At 43.9% G+C, this 22,069-nt stretch overlaps 2 protein-coding genes and 1 long non-coding RNA gene across 4 annotated transcripts; 2 read left to right on the top strand and 1 right to left on the bottom strand.

Annotated features, from left to right (window-relative positions):
• The first annotated feature begins 5,230 nt into the window (after positions 1-5,230).
• On the top strand, positions 5,231-11,889 carry LOC146520970 (E3 ubiquitin-protein ligase TRIM47-like). Its single transcript, XM_085154467.1, has 2 exons — positions 5,231-5,629; positions 10,377-11,889. Exon 2 carries the CDS (start codon positions 10,386-10,388, stop codon positions 11,652-11,654), a length of 1,269 nt encoding a protein of 422 aa, XP_085010593.1. The 5' UTR covers positions 5,231-5,629; positions 10,377-10,385; the 3' UTR covers positions 11,655-11,889.
• Positions 11,890-14,156: 2,267 nt separating this feature from the next.
• On the bottom strand, positions 14,157-18,102 carry LOC146520969 (CST complex subunit CTC1-like). Of its 2 annotated transcripts, XM_085154545.1 has the most exons (6): positions 15,938-18,102; positions 15,706-15,868; positions 15,449-15,504; positions 15,195-15,351; positions 14,386-14,500; positions 14,157-14,294 (listed from the first exon to the last, which is right to left on the bottom strand). In XM_085154545.1, exons 1-6 carry the CDS (start codon positions 16,069-16,071, stop codon positions 14,233-14,235), a joined length of 687 nt encoding a protein of 228 aa, XP_085010671.1. In that variant the 5' UTR covers positions 16,072-18,102; the 3' UTR covers positions 14,157-14,232. The 2 variants fall into 2 exon arrangements, 1 of the variants encoding a protein (XP_085010671.1); XR_014873159.1 differs by lacking the exon at positions 14,157-14,294 and having other exon boundaries at positions 14,389-14,500; positions 14,611-15,351; positions 15,938-17,254.
• Positions 18,103-18,945: 843 nt separating this feature from the next.
• Positions 18,946-21,801, top strand: LOC146520968 (uncharacterized). The gene is made up of 2 exons (XR_014873253.1): positions 18,946-19,061; positions 20,380-21,801. It is a non-coding gene; the product is annotated as an uncharacterized LOC146520968 (long non-coding RNA).
• Positions 21,802-22,069: the final 268 nt, after the last annotated feature.

Here is a 22,069-nt window from a genome sequence, read left to right as displayed (position 1 = left end):
AAGAACCACGTCTCCATCTGCTACCAACTCCTATTAAACCAACACAGCTCAATGTCATCACATTAACTAATAACTGAGGACTCTGCTGTACGACTGATCTGTTTGAAACGTCTCGTTATATTTCCAGTGTTTCTGTTGCTTTATCCCACAAGTAGTCAGTAGGTATGCAGATTTGAACTGTGTGACAGTTCAGTGTAAACTGTTCTTTCAACGTCATGTTGAAACTTCAAAGAGAGAGCATCAGTTAAAAGATTCAGATTAGAGATCTCTGCTGCCACCTGCTGATGAAAATGCTTTGTTCTCCACAAAAAAGTCAAGTTGTGGCTGTGACTCAGTTCTTCCAGGTGATAAAGTCTTTTTAGTTTCTTTAATTGGTGCTTCTATATACATTTTCAAAGAAGTAAATATTAATAATTCATTTTGGGTTCTGTCATATTTATTATTTGGGACTCTGCTACATTAAACATGGCCAAATATTCAAAATGTGTGTTTGTAAACTAGCTCATCTCAGGAAATCCAGCTGTGACTAGAAGAGCGGAAGTGCAACCCCCCACCCACCAAATTCAACACTGTGGACCTCCAGACATCCTTTTAAAGCTCTTGTCGATTCCTTTCTCATTCAGTGTGACTGCTTTTGCAAGGCTGGTCTTAAAGCTTGTGTCTGAGGAGAGGATGGTTACTTCTGAAACATTAATGCAACAACAGCACTGCACTTGAGCTTTTTCTGGATGGATCAGAAGATTTGCTCACTTTGCCTTCATGTGAGCAAAGCTCCGTTAAATTTATTCTGAAGTTAGTCTCATGATTTTTAAACATGGAGTCATCAGGATTCGTTTTTGTGTATCCTGTTGTTTGAACACTTGTTTCAAAATCTCATGTGGTCCAGAGCCTGCTGAGGTTCACTGTGAGAGGATGTGGAAGCTTTCTTAGTGGGAAAAGCACCAGCAGAGGTGCTGAAGCTCTTCAGATCAAACTGACATTGTTGTTATTCCATCATGACTGGCTCCAGCTGAATTGCTGTCTGGCTGCTCTTTGTCTGCGACTGACCTTTGAGAACTTTTCAGTATTTTTCAAATGTAGAATTGAGCGTCTGTGGAGGGACGTTTGGACAGGTGTGACACATTTACTATGATGACAGCTTGGAGGAAGATGGATTTCTCATCATCTCAGATACTCTTCATCTCTTCTGTGCCCAGCACTCCTTCCTCCCAAGTCTCAAGGTGGATTTGTTCTCTGTTGTCTGGAATGATCCTCCCATTAGGACCGAGCGTTTCCCCGACCAGCTGTGGGAGCTGTGGATGCTGCAGCAGCAGAGAGCCACAGAGATCTGAGGAAATGAGGCAGCTGAGTAATAAAGCAGTGATTTTCTTTTCTTGACTCTTCTGTGCTTTGATAATCATTTACACATGCTTCTTGATGTCAGCAAATCCAAACTGAGGGCATGATTGGGAGAGCTCAGGGCCGTCATACCCACCCAGGTGTTCTGGTGCCAGAAATGGAGTCTCCACTGAAGGCTGAAGATGTCCGATCTCTACACCTTGACATTGATCCTCTTGTGCCTTCATCTAGTTTTAGAAGAGACATTTACTGGACCACACTCTCACATGCTCTGTACCTACATCACCATCCCTGAGAGTCGCAGCTTGGCCCGTCACAGGGTGAAGTTATAAGAACGTCTTATCTTACAATAATCTCTTCTTCTGTAATATAAGAACCTCTCCTGCTTTTATTGGTACTTTTCATTTACTTCCTGGTTCATTCTCGTCCCAAATAGATGCTGACAAGCTGACACAGTCACATGGAAGAAGGAAAGAAATCTGACAAAACTGTTTGTAATGATTTCAGTGAACCTAATGTCTGACAATGACAAATGTATAGAATAAAAAAGATGAAAGTAACATGTGTCCTCTTTAGTTTTCTGTTTTACTAATACTCCACTGATCAGATGTGTGGCTGGATGAGGCTCCTACACATGATGAAACCACAGTGGGAGGCCTTTGTCATCACACGCTTGAACTCATCATATGTTTGCTGAACAGGCAGTGGGACTGTATCACTACATGCTGTAACTGTCGGGCAGCAAACTGCATGAACACCGTACTGAATATGACAGGTGTGTTTGAACGGACACTCTGAAGCTTCTCCTCTGGCAGGACAGGAGTGTGGCCTTGTCCTGTGAGCCGCTGTGAGGATGTACTTGGGGAAAGGACAACTGGACTGTCACCGTCCTCAGGCTCTTCACCTTTTTAAAGACAAAGCATCATTTAGATAGAAGATTGGACAGTGTTCACCTGCACAAAGACAAATTAAATGTCATTACTGACCAACACTCATAGTGTAATCTACAGCTGTGGCCCAACATTTAGAGAACAACAAGTGTTGATTTTCACACAGTTTTAGATCTTTTTGTCAGATGTTTTCTGAAGGATAGAAACATCTAAGTTTCTACAGCATGTGATTGATGATATTTGCTCAGCTCTGAGTTCTAATTGTAGCTGATGAGAAATGACTGAACCATCCTAGTGACAGTTCTGGATCTTAGACTGTAGGATCCACAGGATCCACAGGACTGAAGAGTATCTGCTGCATTTACTCAAAGAGCTTCTGATGTTCAGCTCTTCCAGGTTCCCATCCCAGTGCTGAGGGAATGATCTGTATTCCTCACTGTGAGGAAGAGAACCCAGATTTCCATCCACAGATCACAGAAATCAGATCCTCTCCATCTTCCTCATTAAGACTGACTTGTACAGTTTTATAAATCTAACAGCCTGAATTTGGAGACCTGACCAGAGTCGGTGCTCAGCTCTGCTGGGTTCATGCAGGCTTGGAGGGTCACTGTCAGATGGTCCACTGGTGATTCTGTTATTCCCACTATTCAGACTAAACCACAGCTGAGAGGAAAGCGTGTTGCACATGGTCACATGGTTTGTGTCTGATGTAGAAATAAGTTGATGAGCTCTGAGACTCGTTTCCTCCTCTGCAGAAACCTTAATATTAGCCATAGCAGACATGCTGACACGTCTCAGGAGGAGGAGGGCACCAAATGCAGAGGTCAAAGGGCAGCTGAGGTATGTGTGTTTAACTGTGAGGTCACCAGGAGGAGGAGGAGCTGGTGATGAAGAGCAGCCTGTGTGTATATACAGTATCTGTTGTGTATTGAGTCCTGAGGAAGATGAAGGTGCAGCTTTGCTTTGGCCTTCCTCTGCTAACAGCTAACTAACCTCAGCCAGATGTTCTGCAGCTGTTTCTCTAACATTAGAAGTTTACAATGATGATGACCCCGAGCGTGTTTCTGCTGTTCTGATGGATCTCCACGGAGCGTCCTGACTCTGTGTCACATGTTAGCTTCATGTGGGTCAAAGGTCAAAGCTGCTGAATGTCAGGAAGCTTCAGAGAAGATCAGACAAAAATGAAACAGAGCTGAAGATGAAGCAGATCTACATGTGACTGTTGATGGTTTCAGATGTAATCAGTGTCATGAATAATCAGATCAACATTTCAAGATCTCAAAGTGTTTATTGTCATATATACAAAGAAAAGCATTTCTCTGTGCAATGAAACTCTTTCTGTGCTGTCCACACACTGATGCAGGCTAATATATACAAATAGAACAAGATAAGATACAAATACTATGAATAAATGATGGAGACTAAATGTAAGTGTGAGGTAGATGTTGGTGCAAAGGAGCTTTGAGCTTGATATGAAAGATGACCTGATGTGCAAACATTACTGTTAGAAGAGGTCAGCTGTTCAAGAGTCTGACAGCAGTGGGAAGAAGGAGTTGTTGAGTCTGGATGTTCTGGAGTTTGAACTTCTGAACCTTCGTCCTGAGGGCAGAACTGTGAACAGTCTGTGTTGGGGGGATGTGGGGTCTTTGAGGATGGAGGCTTTCTCAGACTTGCTGCTAACAGGTGAGTCTGTTACCTGGACTGGACTGAGTGAGCTGCTGTGTCACAGCTTTATCAGGGACACACTCAGCATGTGTGTGTGTGTGATATGTCACAGTGCTTGAAACACACATGAAAATATATTAAAGGTTGATTCTTTTTTCTTTTGGTTTGTGGAACAAAAATCAGCAACAAAGAAACGTGAGCGTAAAACTTGGTGTAGAAGTGCAACAAATGTAAGCCGGCTCATCTGATGGTGTGACGCTTGAAAAGGATTTGCGCACCTACATCATTATTTACGGTTTAAATTGTGCTGCCTTTAGGTGCACCTGGTAAATTCAGCTTCTCTACTCCAAACCACAGCAGGTTGTTTTAAAGGCTTTTCTGGGTTAATGTTGGTTTGTTGGCAGAAACATGTCTGTGATCGCTGTGTTGTTCTTTTTGATGCAGGATTTCATGTAACTCGGTGCTAAAATCATAACAATTAAGTTTAACAGTTCTAGTGCTCATGCGTCAGCTAGCATGCAGCCTGTTTCAGTTGCTCCTGCTTTTACTCTTTACTCTAACTTTTTCTTACTTATTTCTTTGTCCTTTACTGAGTGTGTTCATCTGTTTAAAAGCTTTCTTTTCAAACATCGAGAGAGTTTTTGTTCTGCTGTTACTTTCACTGAGGAATGGGACCTCAGCACAGCAGCTACACACCAGAGATCAGCTGAGCCGCCTGATGCTGGTGTTGCAGATTAACTGGTGTCTCAGATTAACTGGAGACGGTCAAACAGATGTGTGACAGACTTTAAGGAGCTGCTGCCAACAAACCAGCAAATAAACACTGAATATTTCATGTGTGACATTTGTGAGGTTGCCTTAAACACAGTCCGTCAGTCTTTTTGCTCTTGAACAATAAAATATTAAAAACTGTCTCGAGTTTATTTGGTGATGTTCTCGTGCACGAGGCGAAAACAGCAAACAAACGTCACAGTAAATCTTTCCAGCTGATGTTAGGCATCCTCCACCTGCTGAATCCACTTCAGCCTCTTCCTGCTCATGTTCCTGTTTAGAGGCACAGTCGGCCTGTACAATGGAGAAAACTGAACACAGGAATATTTGGATTTCCTTCTTTTTCTCTGCTCATGTTCAACTTGTCTGATTCAAGCTGGGAATATTTATTAGAAACAAAGTGAATAATATTATTTTATTATCACGTTGATGCAGCACATGGTTCAGTTAGCTTTGTATAAACACATGTGTTAGAAATGTTCTTCAATCAGCTCCTTTTACTCTCATTTCACAGCCAGGACTTTTTACTTTTACTTGAGTAAAGAAGTTGAAACAGTACTTGGAGTATTTTTAACAGTAGTACTTCTACTTCAGTACACACTGTGTGTACTTTTACCACCTGTGTCTGAGACCTCCTTCAGGGTCCACCTGAAGCTCTCAGTCTGCTGTGGAAAAAGGAAATCCAGGTGAGTTTCTCCTGATCACCTGAGGCCGTCATTACTGTGTGAACCCACACACCACTCCTCACTCCTCCCACCCGCTGCACACAGTCACTGAGTACAGACCGGCTGATTCCTGTAAAGGGAGAGGCAGGAAGAGGCGGAGCAACAGCTGAAAAACAAGAAGCTCAACGTCATTTTGCAGAAGTGAAAGTGTGAGAGAGCAGCAGCAGAGCTGCAGTCGAGTCCTGTTTGTCTCTCAAAGAAGATTCACTGGAGTCCATCAGGTTTCTCTCAGCAACAGTGGTGAGTGCAGCTGATCACACTTCCTGTTTCTACACAAATCTTCACTCTGTTCACTTCATCAGGACTCATCACAGTCACACTGGATCCATAGAAATCTGCTCATGTAACCACAGATCCACTGTAGGAACATCGAGCTGCTGCTTCAGTCTCACTGTGGCTCTGCTCAGGACTGTGGACTCAGGCTGTGCTCTGGACTTCAGACTGACTCCACACTTCTTGTTTAAGATAAGATAAGATAAGATAAGATAAGACTTTATTGATCCCACAACGGGGAAATTTCTGCGTCACCTCAGCTCAGGTACAGATATCAGAAGGAAATACAAATAAGTACAATCAATGAAAAAAAGTAAGATAATACACTATATACAATGGTAGCATACACAGTATGTGATTATGGATATGGTTGGAAATATGGAAGACATAAACTATATAGCTTGATATAGCTATTTTACCACTACTATTCCTGTTTATAGACATGTACACACTAAATATACACATGTATACATATACATACATATATACCTGCACATGTCCATACACATGGAGGGTCCATTATGCATGAAGTGGTGTCCGTGGATGTTCACAGTGTCCAGTGACTCATGACATCGTGATTGAGGAGTTATAGAGTCTAACTGCTGTTGGTTGAATGATCTGCCAAAGCGCTCCTTCCTGCAGCGAGGGTGTTTCTGTCTCTGACTAAAGGAGCTGCTCAGCCCACTCACAGACTCATGCAGTGGGTGATGTGGGTTGTTCATGATGGATGTCAGCTTTACTAACATCCTCCTCTCGCCAACCACCTCCACAGACTCCAGGGGACATCCCAGCACAGAGCTAGACCTCCGCACCAGTTTGTCAATCCTGCTCTTGTCCCTGTCCGTGCATCCACTCCCCCAGCAGGCCACTGCATAGAAAAGGGCAGATGCTACCATAGTGTCATAGAATGTCCTTAACAGAGTCCTGCAGACTCCGAAGGACCTCAGTCTCCTCAGCAGGTGGAGTCGACTCTGGCCCTTCTTATACAGGACGTCTGTATTTGTAGTCCAATCCAGTTTATTGTTGAGGTGAACACCCAGGTACTTATAAGAGTCCACTATCTCAATGTCTTTCCCTTGGATGTTCACCGGTGTTGTAGGAGGTGACTTCCTCCTGAAGTCTATGATCATCTCCTTTGTCTTGCCAGCGTTGATTTGGAGTACGTTGGTCTCACACCAGCCAACAAAGTCACTGATGACCCGCCTGTATTCCTGATCATTCCCTTCTGATATGCATCCAATGATGGCTGTATCATCTGAGAACTTCTGTAGATGGCAATCGTCCGAGTTATAAAAGAAGTCTGAAGTGTAAAAGCTGAACAGGAAAGGTGAGAGAACCGTGCCCTGTGGTGCCCCCGTGCTGCAGATTACCACCTCGGACACACAGTCATGGAGCCTCACATACTGCGGTCTGTTGGTAAGGTAGTCGATGGTCCATACAGCTGTTTGCCTACTCCGGCTCCCTCCAGCTTCCCTCTCAGTAGTGCGGGTTGGATGGTGTTGAAAGCACTGGAGAAGTCAAAAAACATGATCCTCACAGTGCTCCCCGCCTGCTCTAAGTGAGAGAGGGATCAGTGTACCAGGTAGATGACAGCGTCATCAACCCCAATTCCAGAACGGTAGGCGAACTGCAGGGGGTCCACCACTGAGCCCACCAGTGGCCGAAGGTGGTGCAGGATGAGCCTTTCCATGGTCTTCATCAGATGAGAAGTCAAGGCAACAGGTCTGAAGTGGTTGGGCTCCCTGGGGTGTGCGATGTTTGGCACCGGAACCACACAGGAAGTCTTCCACAGTTCAGGAACCCTCTCCAGGCTCAGGCTCGGGTTGAAGATGTACAGGGCCACCTGACAGAGCTGGTCTGCACAGTCCCTGAGCAGTCTGGAGCAGATTCCATCCGGACCTGCTGCCTTCCTCCTCTTGAGCTGATTTCTCACCTGATCAGCTGTGAAGTAGATGTGAGGCTGGAGTGGGGGATGGGGCTGGCTTTGTTGTGGATAGATGTGTGGATAGGGGTGAAGCAGGGTTGTGGTGAGAGGAGAGCTCAGGTGACAATGGCATTGCACCCGGAGGGGGGGGCGGCTACTGGAGGGGGGTTGAGGGAACCTGGGGGGTGGGAGAGGTGATAAGTGGGCCATTGTCAAATCTGTTAAAAAACAGATTCAAGTCGTTAGCCCACCTGCAGCCAGCAGACACTGTGGCTCCTCCATTGTCCTGGAAGTGTCCAGAGATTTTTTTCATGTTCCTCCAGACTTCTCTGACGTTTTTCTGTTGGAGTTGGTTTTCCATCTTCCTACTGAAGCGCTCCTTGCCTTCTCGGATCTTGTATTTAAGATCCTTTTGGACTTTCTTAAGTTCCTCCTTGTCTCCCGACCAGAAAGCACTCTTCTTCTTGTTCAGCAGGGCCTTCAGTTCTGGGGTGACCCACGGTTTATTGTTTGAGAAACACTGTATCTTCTTGGTAGGCACAGTGTTCTCAACACAGAGATTAATGTAGTCCGTGATGCAGTGGGTGGGGGCGTTGATGTCCTCACCGTGAGGCTTGCAGAGTTCCTGCCAGTCTGTGCATTCAAAACAGTCTCTTAGGGCCTCAGTGCATTCCTTAGACCACACCCTTATCACCTTCTTCGTGGGGGGGTTCCTCTTCACCATAGGAGTGTAGGTGGGGTGGAGAAGGACCAGGTTGTGGTCTGAGTGGCCAAGCGGGGGGAGGGGTGATGCACTATAAGCCTGCTTTGTGTTGGCAAACAATAGATCCAGGGCTTTGCTGTCCCTTGTATGGCAGTCAATGTACTGGGAGAAGTTAGGGAGAGTGACAGATAGTGAGGCATGATTGAAGTCCCCAGAAATAATAATGAGGGACTGCAGATGTGCCATCTGTAGCTGAGAGACAGTGGAGTGAATGTACTCACAGGCTGCTGTAGCATCGGCCGAGGGTGGGATGTAAACAGTCAGCACAATAACGTGTGAAAATTCCCTGGCCAGGTGGTATGGCCGGACGCTAACTGCCAACAGTTCAATGTCTTTGGTACAGCTCTGTTCCTTCACAGTGATGTGCCCTGGGTTACACCATCTCTCATTGACATACATTGCTAGTCCCCCACCTCTCCTCTTACCACTCTCCATTGCACTCCGGTCCGCTCTAACCAGTTGGAAGCCATCCAGAGTTATGACAGAGTCCGGTGTGTGGTCCATGAGCCATGTCTCAGTGAACAGGAGGAGGCTGCTCTGCTTGTACTCCCACTGCAGTCTGGTTAGCGCAATTAGCTCTTCCATCTTGTTGGGTAAAGATCTTACATTACCCATGAGAATGGATGGAATGCTTGGTTTGTACCGTCTCCTTCTTTCTTGGTACTTCACTCCAGCCCTGCGTTCCCTCCTCCAACGTCGTAATTCCTTCGGAATCTTGGGTCACTCCTCTGGGTGTACTTTCCTGTTGCCCAGAGCTAGCAGCTGCTCCCTACTGTAAACAATGGCTTGGCTTACAGATTCTCCAGAAGTGGTGGTAAAAAGTCCCAAAAAGAGTAGAAGACATGCTACTACTCTCACGAAAATTTGTGGGTCCATGTCCCATTGCACAAGAAATAAAACACGACCAAGAGTGTCGGGTAAAAAAAGCTTAAAGCACAATAAAAAAACAGAAAGGAAAGGAAGCTGGGAGCGGACGAAACAGGCTGCCTACCGTGGCGCCATCTTAGATGTTATTGGGGTGATTTATTCATCACTTCCTGTTCCTATTAGATTGATTCTTGATCTGATTGAGGATTACAGACGTGAAAACAACTATTTATTCTTTATTGATATAAAGCGTTTGATACTGTAAACCAGTAGATTTTGGTCAGTACTTCAAAAAGTCACACATTTTACAAAGATTATCTGACTTAGTGTATCCTGTAAGAGTCACAGATGTTCCTAAATCATTCAGAAAACAGTCGATGCTGCACTTTATAACTTTGTGTGGAAACATGAATCTCATTATTTAAACAGATGTGTTTAAATCATCCTGATAATCAGGCTTTAAACATGTCAGAGTTCCACACATCAGCTGTGATATTCAAGCTGAACTGGATCAAACATCAGACACAAACATAGATGATGGTGGTTAATCCCAAAGCTTATTTAAACAAACTGGAGGACAGAATTCCTCCTTAAATGTGATTTTGATCAAATCCACTGATCTCATTTTCACACACAGGCTTTATCATGGTGGCTTCTTCTCTACTAACATCAATCTTTGATTTGGACAAACAAATATATGAAATACAAAAATAAATCAGTCGAAGGTCGAAGTTTACTTCACAGTAATTGATGGAATATATCCAACAAACTGATTTATTCAAGTATAGAAATGATCTGGATGAATCTTGGACCTTCTGTAAAACAGTCAGAGAAAATATTTCACATCTTTTTAACGACTGTACTTATCTTCATCCCCAAACGTTGATCCTGTCCATCTGGATGCTGCACTGTACAGCAGACACTACGATGTTAGGTTTGTGTTGGGATGAACCAGTTTGTGTCTGAGTGTGTTGCTGGGTCTCCACCAGTTACTCTGAGAACTGAAGAAGCTTCTCTGATGAAACATCTTCAAGAAACTTAAAGAAGTCCAGACGCTTTTCTCTCCAAGCTCCTCAGACTACTAACGCTTGTTTCTCTCTTTTTAAAAATGAAATTTAAAGTGAATTTTGAATCAAATGTTTCTCTTCTTTCTCCCTGAGAGTGCAGACATGTCTGCTGCCAGCAATCTGCGATCTGAAGATCAGTTTCTGTGCTCCATCTGTCTGGATGTGTTCACTGATCCAGTCTCTACACCATGTGGACACAACTTCTGCAAAACCTGCATCAGTCAGCACTGGGACCTGAATCAGAGCTGTCAGTGTCCCATGTGTAAAGAGACTTTCTACACTAGACCTCAGCTGAAGATCAACACTTTGTTCTCTGAGATGGTTGCTCAGTTCAGACGTGAAGCTCAGCAGAAAGCCAGCAGCAGCAGCTCAGAGCAACAAGCTGCCAAACCAGGAGAAGTTCCCTGTGACGTCTGCACTGGAACCAGACTGAAGGCCCTGAAGTCCTGCCTGGTGTGTCAGACCTCCTACTGTCAGACTCACCTGGAGCCTCATCTGACACTGAAACGTCTGAAAAGACATCAGCTGATTGATGCTGTGGAGAACCTGGAAGACAGGATGTGCACGAAGCACGATAACCTTCTGCAGCTGTTCTGTAAGACCGACCAGACATGTGTCTGCATGCTCTGCTCTGTTTTAGATCACAAGAACCACGAGTTTGTTCCTCTGAGAGAAGAATATGAAGGAAAGAAGGCAGAGCTGGAGAAGACAGAGGCTGAGATTCAGCAGATGATCCAGAAGAGACGACTGAAGATTCAGGAGATCACAGAGTCAGTGAAGATGAGTAAAGATGCTGCAGACAGACAGAAAGCAGAAGGTGTTCAGGTCCTCACGGCTCTGATGGAGTCTGTTGAGAGACGCCTGAAGGAGCTCATGAAGGAGATCAAAGACAAACAGGAAGCTACAGAGAAACAGGCTGAAGGTCTCATCAAAGATCTGGAACAGGAAATCTCTGAGCTGATGGAGAGAAGCTCTGAGGTGGAGCAGCTCTCACGCTCTGAAGACCACCTCCACCTCCTCCAAAGCTTCTCCTCCCTGAAAGCTGCTCCACCCAGCAAGGACTGGACAGAGGTCAGAGTTCATCCACCATCATATGAGGGGACTGTGGGGAGAGCTGTGGCTCAGCTGGAGGAGACAGTCTGGAAACCCATGAAGAAGAAGCTGTGTGAGGCTGCAGAGCTGCAGAGGGTCCAGCAGCATGAGGTGGACGTGACTCTGGATCCTGATACAGCTCGTCCTAAACTCATCCTGTCTGATGATGAAATTCCAGATGTTCCAGATTTCATGCAGGATGAGTTGATGAGACAAAATTTTTATATGTATGATGACCTTGAAGAAGAGGAAGATTTTACTTTTAATGATTTTTCTTGAAGGGAACAAATGAACATATTGAGTGTGAATCCTCTACAGTCTCCATGTTTCTATAGAATCTGATCATCAGGACTCTGATTCACACTTTGATTCTCATGGAGTTTGATTTGAACAGAAGAAAAGTTGAATCAGGAAATGTTCCCACTGATGGAGACTCGAGCTGAAGAGCAAATATCAGAGAATAAATGTCCAAAAGCTTCATTTACAATAAAGTTTGTTCAATGCTTTGAGTGAATCCAGACTCATGTGTGGCTGTTATACGGAGCATCAGAGTCCAGCTGAGTTATGTTGGATACAAACTGGTTATTTTGGCTCTGTGAGGAGTTTTGTTCACTGAAAACTGATGAGACGGATAATATTCAAAGAACTCTGTAGAGATTCATGCATCCGTGTTCTCCACCTGCAGGTGTGGAGGAGAAAGGTGGAGCACAGACTGCTGCATCCTTCCAGTCACATCATTTTTTCTTTCTTAAATAATTTTCTTTCTGCATTAAACATGTATCTTATCATATAAACACTCGATCACTGAGAGAACTTTAACTTTAGGGAGAACCAAATGAAGCAGCTAACCTCGTCAAACTCACAGCGACAGTAACTGACAGTGAATTATTTTAATGTTCTTCATTGTATTTGTTAGAAACATTTTATTTTCCTTTAATTGTGGAACTTTGGTTAAGTTAAATCCGATGTATTAACCGACCTTTGAGGTGAAGTGCAGCTGCGAAGAACGCTACGGCAGGCAATGAGGTGCGTTTAATGTCGCTCTGTTAATTTGCGCGTCCATAAATTGAATATCTTATTTTTTCTTACTTTATTATTGCTAATTTATTGGAGAATTAGGCCATTTAATTAAGATAGATTTTATGTTGTTGGTTGTAAAGGTCTGGATGGATATTTTATTCTGTATTTATATTTTTCAGTTTTACTTTTCGAGACTTGGTGAATTGCCTTTTTCTACTTTTTGTTTAGTTTAGTTAAAATTAGCAGCAGTGAGAAGTGTTACTGTCGGTCTTGAATATATTTGATGTAGCCCATACAATTAAGGTAAGTGTCATGTTTTTAGTTGAGTCTGATGAAGAATCTTTTATTTTTCTCCAAAAGTTGATTCTGTTTATCTGGACATAGTGTTTTTCAGTTTCAGCTGAATGCAGGTTTCCCCAGTCTTATACGTGTCAGGAGCATCGGCACAGCTGAAATGCATTTTTTATAAGCACCGCGTCTCTGTGGCTTTTAAACCCCAAAACACGCTAAAACCAAAATCGGTCCACCCCAAAGATCGGGTCCCCCGGTGTAGTTTCCACTCTGATAGACTGTAGGCTTCCTCAGAGTGAGGCTGAGAGCGGCAGCCCAGGTGGAGTCTGACCTGTGGCCCTTCAAATAGAGCTGAAAAAGGCCAATATATGATATTAAATATAAAATATAATTAAAACAACATCAGAATGAACAACGAGCTGCTGTTAAGAACTCCCAACGTCCATCCAAGGCCTGATTGTCTTACAGATAAAGACAAAGTCAAAGTTTCATCCCTCCCTTCTCCTGTTTCACTTTAAACACTGTTTCCATGACAACAACCACCGTATGTGGAAAAGAACCCGACACCAAAAACTGAAGCGGTGAAAAATGTTTTGTTGCAGATAAACTATTAACTTTATGTTATGAAGGAGGGCAGAGTTTCATGGAGACTGTTTAAGTGTAAACCTGGATTAAAAACCCACATTTGAACACCTTCATCAGTGGCTGTGACCATGTTGAAGGACTAATGCTGACGTGCTCTGACACTCATTAGCATAGAAAACAAAGTGGTGAAAGCACAGAGCCCTGAGGAGCTCCACTGGACGGTCTGTTCACAGAACTTACATTTAATTATTTCACTTTTATTTACATGCAAAACACCCTCAGAGAGAACAGCTGTTTCAGAGCTGCCAGCTTTATTGGAAAGATGAACTGAAATCCTAAAATAGTCCAATTTATGACAAACTAACACGGTGAAATGTTGCAGGTTAAAATGTGTCGATGGATCAACTCAACACGTGAAGGTCAGGAGGAATTAATTTAAAGTTAAAGCAGACTCATTCTTTCCTCGTCAGGCTGAAGCTTTCACCGCTCAGGTACACGTGTGGCACAGCGCACCTGTTCAGGTACACGTGTCGCACAGCGCACCTGTTCAGGTACACGTGACACGGCGCACCTGTTCAGGTACACGTGACACGGCGCACCTGTTCAGGTACACGTGTGGCACGGCGCACCTGTTCAGGTACACGTGTGGCACAGCGCACCTGTTCAGGTACACGTGACACAGCGCACCTGTTCAGGTACACATGACACAGTGGAGGTCAAACCTTCTGTGCCACAAACACCAGATTAACCAGTTTCACTCATCATCCTTCTACTGTCAGATTTTACTGGTTCAGGTTTTATGAATCACCATCTGAGAACGTCTCTGATGTGGGCGCCACTCACAGGGATCACTTCCTGTAGTCAGTGAAGGTGAGATACTGTGTGACAGGAGGAACAATAAAGTTTTATTTGCATGAACATGTAAAACAGATGAAGTCAGAACGAAGCAGGTGGAGCTCAGTCAGGGTGGAGGAGCCAGTCTGGTCAGGAACTCTCTGTCTCCTCGAGTGAACCTCCTCACCTCTGAAACACACACACACACACACACACACACACACGACTCTGAAGTAGTCAGGTTGGTCAGGTTGGGTGAGGGTGGTGAGGGTGGGGTTACCTTCTGGTCTCTGGTTGGTGTGTTTCCTGCAGGTGAGGCTGAGCGGCCGAATCATGACATCACTGCTGCACAGAGTCAACAGGAAGTGGAGGAGGAAGTCGTCAGCGTCACACACCTGAGACAGACACAGAGGTTATGTCTCTGCAGACTCACGGCTCGGCCCTGTGGAAACGTCCTGCAGGACGCCTGTTTCTCTCTGTGGTGGCCCCCCCACAGCGTCCCCACCGTGCTTCACTGTGTGGACGCTGTTCTTTGGGTTGTAGCTGCATCTTCTTCTCGTTTCACCTCCACAGGACGTTTCAGTCTGCAGGGTCTTTTAACACAGCTCCACCTGTGGGTGGAGGAGCCCTGTGGGTTCTCCTGGTGTGACCCGAGTCCTAAATGCCTCTCGCTGTCCTGCCCCTCCCCTGTGGTCTCCACCCTCCATGTGGGAGGTGTAGTGAACATGGAGCTGGTCAGCCCTGATTACCCTCAGAGCTACACCACCTGCTGCTTCTTCAGGTCGAGTGGGTGGAGTCAGGGGCACGATCTCGCTGAAACACACGGCTGTAAGGCCCCTCCCCCCTGTTCACGTGAGCCCAGCGTGGGTCCATCACACCTACAGACTTTTAGAGGTGGAAGTGGCCACGCCCCCAAACCAGTTCAGCAGTAGAGTGTGAGCAGACGTTACCAGGATGTAAACAGGATGTGCCCTTTCAAAGTTAAAGCCTCATCTTAAATTTTAAAGACAAAATAAAGATTAAAGACGACAATGAGCACGTGACTCACCTGTGACAGGTAAACATATACACCTGACAGGTGCTACTGACCTGGCTCTGCCCACGAGGGAAGACTCTGATGTGACCTCTGACCCTGAGTGCTCTCTGAAGCCCCTCCCACTGAGCATCAGCCAATCCCAGCAGAGCACGAACCAGAGCAGCTGAGAAGCAGACGTGAGCCTCACCTGTCCCGTCATCAATCACCAGCCTGATCGAAGAGCGACATGGTTTGATCATGTGACTGTCACCTGACTGATCCAGGTGATTAACATCAGCAGGTGAGCTCAACAGGAAGCTGCTCTTACTTTGCTTTGGACTGAAACACTGACGAGGTCGAGCGACACTGAGAGCTGCTGCAGCCCTGAGAGCGAGAGAGCAACAGGTAAACACACACCTGAAGTCGTGAGCAGTTTCCTCCAAAACCACACTTTACTTACGTGCACCGGCACTAACACACCACCAACACGCTAACAACACGTGAAGCACTCTGAGGACTTTCACTGCACCCGAGAAACTACAACTAAACACATCCTGTACACACTGTGTGTATTTTATGCAGTACCTGTGTGTACACGCTGCCACACAGCGAGCAGCTCCACTGCAGCTGCAGGAACAGGAAACACACCACGTGACCTTTGACCTGTCCCACAGCGCACCTCTGCTTGCTGCTCAGAGCCCACTCGCCCAGGTGCATGATGGGAGCAGGAGGAGGAGGCTGGGCCGAGCTGAAACCAAACAAACAAATAAACAACAGCACGACAAACACGTGAACCAGACGTTACCTGTAAACTTACCTGCTGTCTCCCAGGGAGACCACAGTTATGGAGCTGACAGGTAAGTACGTGCAGTACACACTTCCTGTCCTGAAACACACACACAGGTAAACCGCACAGGTACGTAACAATCGGCGTAACTTTGTATTGAACATTGGGGGGGTCAAGATCTCTGTCTAAATAAATCAATCTGGGTACATTCCCAGATGATTAACAACTATTTTGCTGGTAACACCTGAAACGAGTGAAGAAAATCAGCAGCCTATTAATGCAAGATAATTCATAACTTTATTGGGGGTTACATTGTTGGCACGATACCACTTTTTTAAGTCCGATACCGATATCATAAATTTCTATATCTCCCTATACCGATATGAATCCGATATAGTGTGTGTGTTTTTTAATCAATAAAAAAGTTTTTTTAGGAGCACCGAATGGAGTAGACGTGTTTCTGTGGAGCTCCTTATACTCTCTTCACATTTTGGACTTTATTGCCTTATCCCTCACAATTCCTGGTTTCACTGAAGAATACTTTTTTCCTAACTCAAACAGGATACCCAAATCAAAAGCTGAAAAAGTTAAAAAGCAGGAGAAGCCTCCGAACAGGACCGACACCGCTCTCCTTGAACCAGTCGACGAAGCTGAGCTAACCTCGGAGCCTGCTAAAGATGCGGATAATGGTGATAAAAGTTCTTTCAAGGTTCTTTCTGAAATTCAGAAAATAAATATCACGATGACTGAAAGGTTTTGAAGCGTCTCTGGCTACAGCACAGGCATCTTTGACGAGTATCTGCGGTCGGCTACAGGAGCTTGAAAATGCTAGCTCTGATCACGACCATCGTCTTTCTCTGGTTGAGAAAACATGTTTAAAATTGCAAGCGGATAACGAGGCACTTCGTCTAAAAGTATTAGATCTGGAGGGTCAGTCCGGATGGCAGAATATTAAAATTGTTGGTCTGCCCAAAAAAATTGAAAATGGATGTATGGTGGAATTTTTGTCTAAGTTTCTCCCGAAACTTTTGGGCGCGGACAAGTTTGACAAGCCTTTGGACATTGACCGAGCACACCGGTTGGGCGGTCGTACCCCCGGGGAAAGAGATCATCCCCGGGTAACTATAGCACGGATTCATCGCGTTCAAGTGAAAGAGAAGATACTACAGCTTGCTCTGGAGCAGTTTCCCTTGAACTACAATGGCAAGGCGATTCACATCTTCCCTGACTTCCCGACGGAGGTGGTGAAACAGCGGCAGGTCTTCCAGGACATGCGTAAATGCCTAATGGATGCTCAGTGTAGTTTCTACTATCCAGCGCGTTTACGAGTAACGCATGGCTCCATGGTCAAAGTGTTCTCCACGCCACGTGAGGCTATGTTTTTTGTGTTGTCGGTATGTTGTACGTATTAATGTTATACAAGGGCAATTCATGTGTACACTGCTATTTATTATTTCTGGAGTGAATCCTAATTCATCATCGCTAAGTGGTGGCATTAGATTTGTGAGCTGGAATGTGCGAGGACTTGGGCATGTGCACAAACGAGCTAAGGTTTTTTCTCACTTAAAATCGCTAGCTGCTGATGTTGTGTATCTTCAGGAAACCCATATGAAACTGACTAAAGAGAGGTTGCTCAGGTGCTCCTGGGCTAATCAGATTTTTCAGTCAACATTCTCCAGTAAAGCCCGTGGAGTGGCTATATTGATCCGTAGAACAGTCCCATTTAGACATGAGTCCATGGTTAGTGACCGGAATGGTTGATTTGTTCTTGTGATATGGCCATATTCATGCAACCCATTTTAATTGTGCACTTGATAAACACTTGGATAGATCCACTCAAACCTCTCAGTTGTTTAACGCTTCAACTGTTCTGAATAATATGTTGAGTTCTACCTAGTTGATGTTTGGAGACTGTGTAACCCTACTGGTAGAGATTACTCTTATTTTTCACAAGTGCACAAATCGTACACCAGAAAAGATTATTTTTTGCTTGATTCTAAATTGATGTCTAAAGTTGTATGCTCAACTTATCACAACATCTTGATCTCGGATCACTCTCCAACCTCTTTAGTCCTGGACTTCTGTGGTATGAAACAACAGGGTAACTGGCGTTTTCACCCATCACTCCTGTCTGAGACATCCTTTTGCCAATTTATGACAACTAAAATATCAGAATTCTTGGAAACTAATGATCAACAAGACGTTTCTGATTTTATGGGAAACATTTAATTTTCACTAAAATTTTGGCAAACAGATTAAATGGACATGTTGGATCAATTATCCATCTGGATCAACCTGGGTTTGTTCCACAGAGGTTTTCCTTCTTTAATGTTCGAAGATTGATGAACATTATGTATCATAGGCACTGGGGAGCTTCCAAGATCGCAGTACTGAGCTTAGATTCTGAAAAGGCATTTGACCAGGTCGAGTGGGCCTATACGCTTTGGGTACTGGAGAAGTTTGGTTTAGGCGAACAGTTTATATCATGGGTTGATATGATATATAGGCATCCCTCTTCTTCCATTCTTACTAACCAAGATAGATCAGCACCTTTTTTTTTACACCGACACGACAAGGCTTCCCTTTGAGCCCTTTGCTCTTCGCAATTTCTATTGAACCTCTTGCAGTAGCCATTAGGAATGAGCCCTCTATTGACCCTGTCCGATTGGGGAATATCAAGCACTACATTTCTTTATACGCGGATGATGTAGTTTTGTTCTTGTCAAATCCTGAGCGATCTGTTCCTGTACTTTTAGATGTGGTGAGGTCGTTTGGGGAAATCTCAGGTTATACAATTAATTGACCGAAGAGTGAGTTTGTGGCTTTAACTGCAAACTTGGATGTTGATTTTTTGAAAGTTTTGCCTTTTAAAATTACAGACAGATTGAAATACTTGGGTGTTATTTTGCCTAAGGATCCTAAATTGATCTTTAAGTTGAATTATCTTGAAGAAGTTGAAAATTTGAAAAAGGACATTGAGAAATGGAGGGCTCTCCCTATTTCCATGGTAGGTCGCATTAATGTAATTAAAATGGTTTCCCTTAGTAAATTTCTATATTTATTTTTAAATTTACCTATTTTTTTGAATAAGCAATTTTTTAAAAGTGATCAACTCAGTAGTATTACCATTTGTTTGGGGCTTTAAAACTCACAGGTAGGGATGGGTACCAGTATGCTTCTGACATAAACGGTAGTAACCAGACCGAAAAGCAGCGCACATTTCGGTGCTTTATTTTGGTGCTTTATTTCGGTGCTTTTTTTTTCCTGAGATGTGATACACTTTGAATTCTAGCATATCATTTTATGTTTCCGAGGATAGTAGGCGGGTCCAGGTACGTACGTTCTTTTAGAGCAGAGCTACAGATTAAAAATGCCCAAGGCGAAGCGGTCAAAAGTCTGGCTGTACTTCACAGCAAAAGATGCAAACTCAGCAGCTGCAACAAGTGCTTTAAGCTGATACTGTGATACTGTCAAAGGAGGTAACTCCTCAAATCTGATGAAACACCTGGCGACGCATAGCATTTTTTTTAAAAGCCGAGAAATGCACCGTATTTGATAGCTTGCTGCGAGACCTCACACCGAGCACATCTACTGCGGGTGTGGTGCCTGTTATCAACCCGGAGTTAGCAACATCCCTCAAAAACCCGAAGAGGAGAGTCCTGGCCCCTAGCCCTGCCAGTGTAGCAGAAATGATGAGGATGATGATGGCAGCAGCAGCAGTTCTTCTCTGCGTGAGTAGCTTAATGTTGTTTGTGTGTAATTTATGCTGAGTAGGCTAACCACGTTATTACATTAATGCATGTAAGGTGAACTAGCAAACACCATCATAGCTACATGCGGCTGTCTTCTTGTTTGATGGCAGATACTCCCTTCACCCTGGACAAAAAGGCTAAAATGACCAAACAAAAAGTGGAAAACAGTTAAACATGAGAGGTTTTTGGACAAAGTTTGTGTTTTTTCCATTGTTTAAGCTGCTTCCAGCCAAGAGTGATACCATATATGCCCCATAGCTGCAGAAAAGGCTAACATTGTTATCTTTTTACAAAAAAACAGCTGAACATGAGAGGTTTTTGGACAAAGTTTGTGTTTTTTCCATTGTTTAAGCACTGCTTCCAGCCAAGAGTGATGCCATAAATCCCCTATAGCTGCAGAAAAGGCTAACATTGTTATCTTTTTACAAAAAAACAGCTGAACATGAGAGGTTTTTGGACAAAGTTTGTGTTTTTTCCATTGATTAAGCACTGCTTCTAGCCTTGAGTGATACCATATATGCCCCATAGCTGCAGAAAAGGCTAACATTGTTATCTTTTTACAAAAAAACACCTGAACATGAGAAGTGTTTGGACCAATTTTGTGTTCTCCATTCTTTAAGCACCGGTTTGAGCACCGTTTAAGCACCGGCACCGTTTCAAAAGTACCGGTTTGGCACCGGTATCGGATAAAACCTAAACGATACCCATCCCTACTCACAGGATATCAAAAGTTCATCTATGTAAGTCTAAACTTAAGGGTGGATTTGCTCTGCCACTGTTTCAGTTTTATTATTGGGCTGCAAATGCTAGAACTCTTGCTTACTGGCAGGAAGGGTACAAAAAGGTCATGTCTGCAGATACCCCACCTTGGGTGGTCATAGAGAGTGGTGGGGTTGAGAATAGTTCCCTCCCTGCTCTTCTTTTTTCGTCCTCTAATCCACGAACCAAGGTCAATAATTTTATAGTTTCAAACTGCGTTAAAATCTTTAGTCAGATCAAAAAAGGTTGTGCTCTACCAGACACTTCGATCCATACTCCAATATATTGTAATCATGCATTTCCACCCTCATGTTTAGACGCCTCTAAGGTATTATTACTGTCAAAGACTTATATATTGACAGGCAGTTTGCATCATTTACTCAGTTGCAGAACAAGTTCTCTCTCCCCGCGTCACATTTTTTCATTACAGATAAGAAACTATGTTCGTCAGAGTATTGTTAATCTCATCTCTTCTGGAAGGGGGGTCAATTTTTACACTCCTTTTGAGTTCCCCGGATTCTAAAAAGTTGGTTTCTGGTTTTGTGAAAGCTTTTTCAGAGTATTTAAATTTTAAATCTGACTTTTTGAAGATGGCATGGGAGGAGGAGCTTGGTTTGCAAATAGGAGATGAGGTGTGGGAGAGGAGTCTGTATAGGATCCATTCTTAGTCTTTAAATGTAAGGCATCAGTTACTTCAATTCAAAGTGCTTTACAGACTTCATTATTCAAAAACTAAACTGCACAGGATTTTTCCTTCTATCAGTCCGATATGTGATCGTTGTAAACTTGGAGAAGGCTCTCTCACTCATTTATTTTGGACTTGCCCCAAATTGTATAACTATTGGTTGGACATTTTTAAATGTTTTTCTGGTATCTATAATTGCACATTAGAGCCAGACCCAATAACTGCATTGTTTGGATCTTCCTTTTCCATTTTACTCCTCAGCTCTGCTGCACAAACTACAGTTTTGTTCTGAATGGTAATTGCTAACAAAATTATCTTGACTCTCTGGAAGTCGGATATTGTACCTCAATTGAAAATGTGGCTTACAGAACTGACTGCACTATTGCACATGGAGAGGATTAGGCACACATTAGCGGACAAACTTAGTCATTTCTTTGATGTGTGGCAGCCATTTTTAGATCATCTATTAAAACAAAGTTCTGTTTGATCGATCACCAATAACTCAGCCTACCACCTTAGCGTTTTATTTCTGTTTATTGCCAGTGTTGGAGTAGTATTTTTGTTGTTGCAGTGTAACCTTTTGTGTTATTTGTGTGTTTTAGCCCTTGCTGTTGTGTTGTCTGCTTTTTTTGTGTGCCTCTTTTTTTCCTTATATCAAAAAATCTCAATAAACATACTTAAAAAAAAACAACAAAAAACCCCCCAAAAAAACCCTGTTTTTTAATATATTGCTGCATTTAACCCCCCAGATGGCCACAGGGGGCGACTCAGTGAGGGACGAGCAGTTTACCTGCAGTCTAAGACCTCTGAGACAGACAAGACTGTGGGTGGGACGGCTTGAAAACACAGAGAATAGAGACTGAAAATGTGACGTCTTTTCCGGAGTAAATCTGCAAAGGATTGTGGGTATGAGTGGCAAGCGGTAATAGCGCACGCAGGCTTTCACACAGCGATAAAAAGAAACAC

This window comes from Neolamprologus multifasciatus, chromosome 3 (assembly GCF_963576455.1).
Source record: "Neolamprologus multifasciatus chromosome 3, fNeoMul1.2, whole genome shotgun sequence".
NCBI lineage: Eukaryota > Metazoa > Chordata > Actinopteri > Cichliformes > Cichlidae > Neolamprologus > Neolamprologus multifasciatus.
Note: the sequence above shows the minus strand (reverse complement) of the source record. Positions and strands in the feature narration are given on the sequence as shown.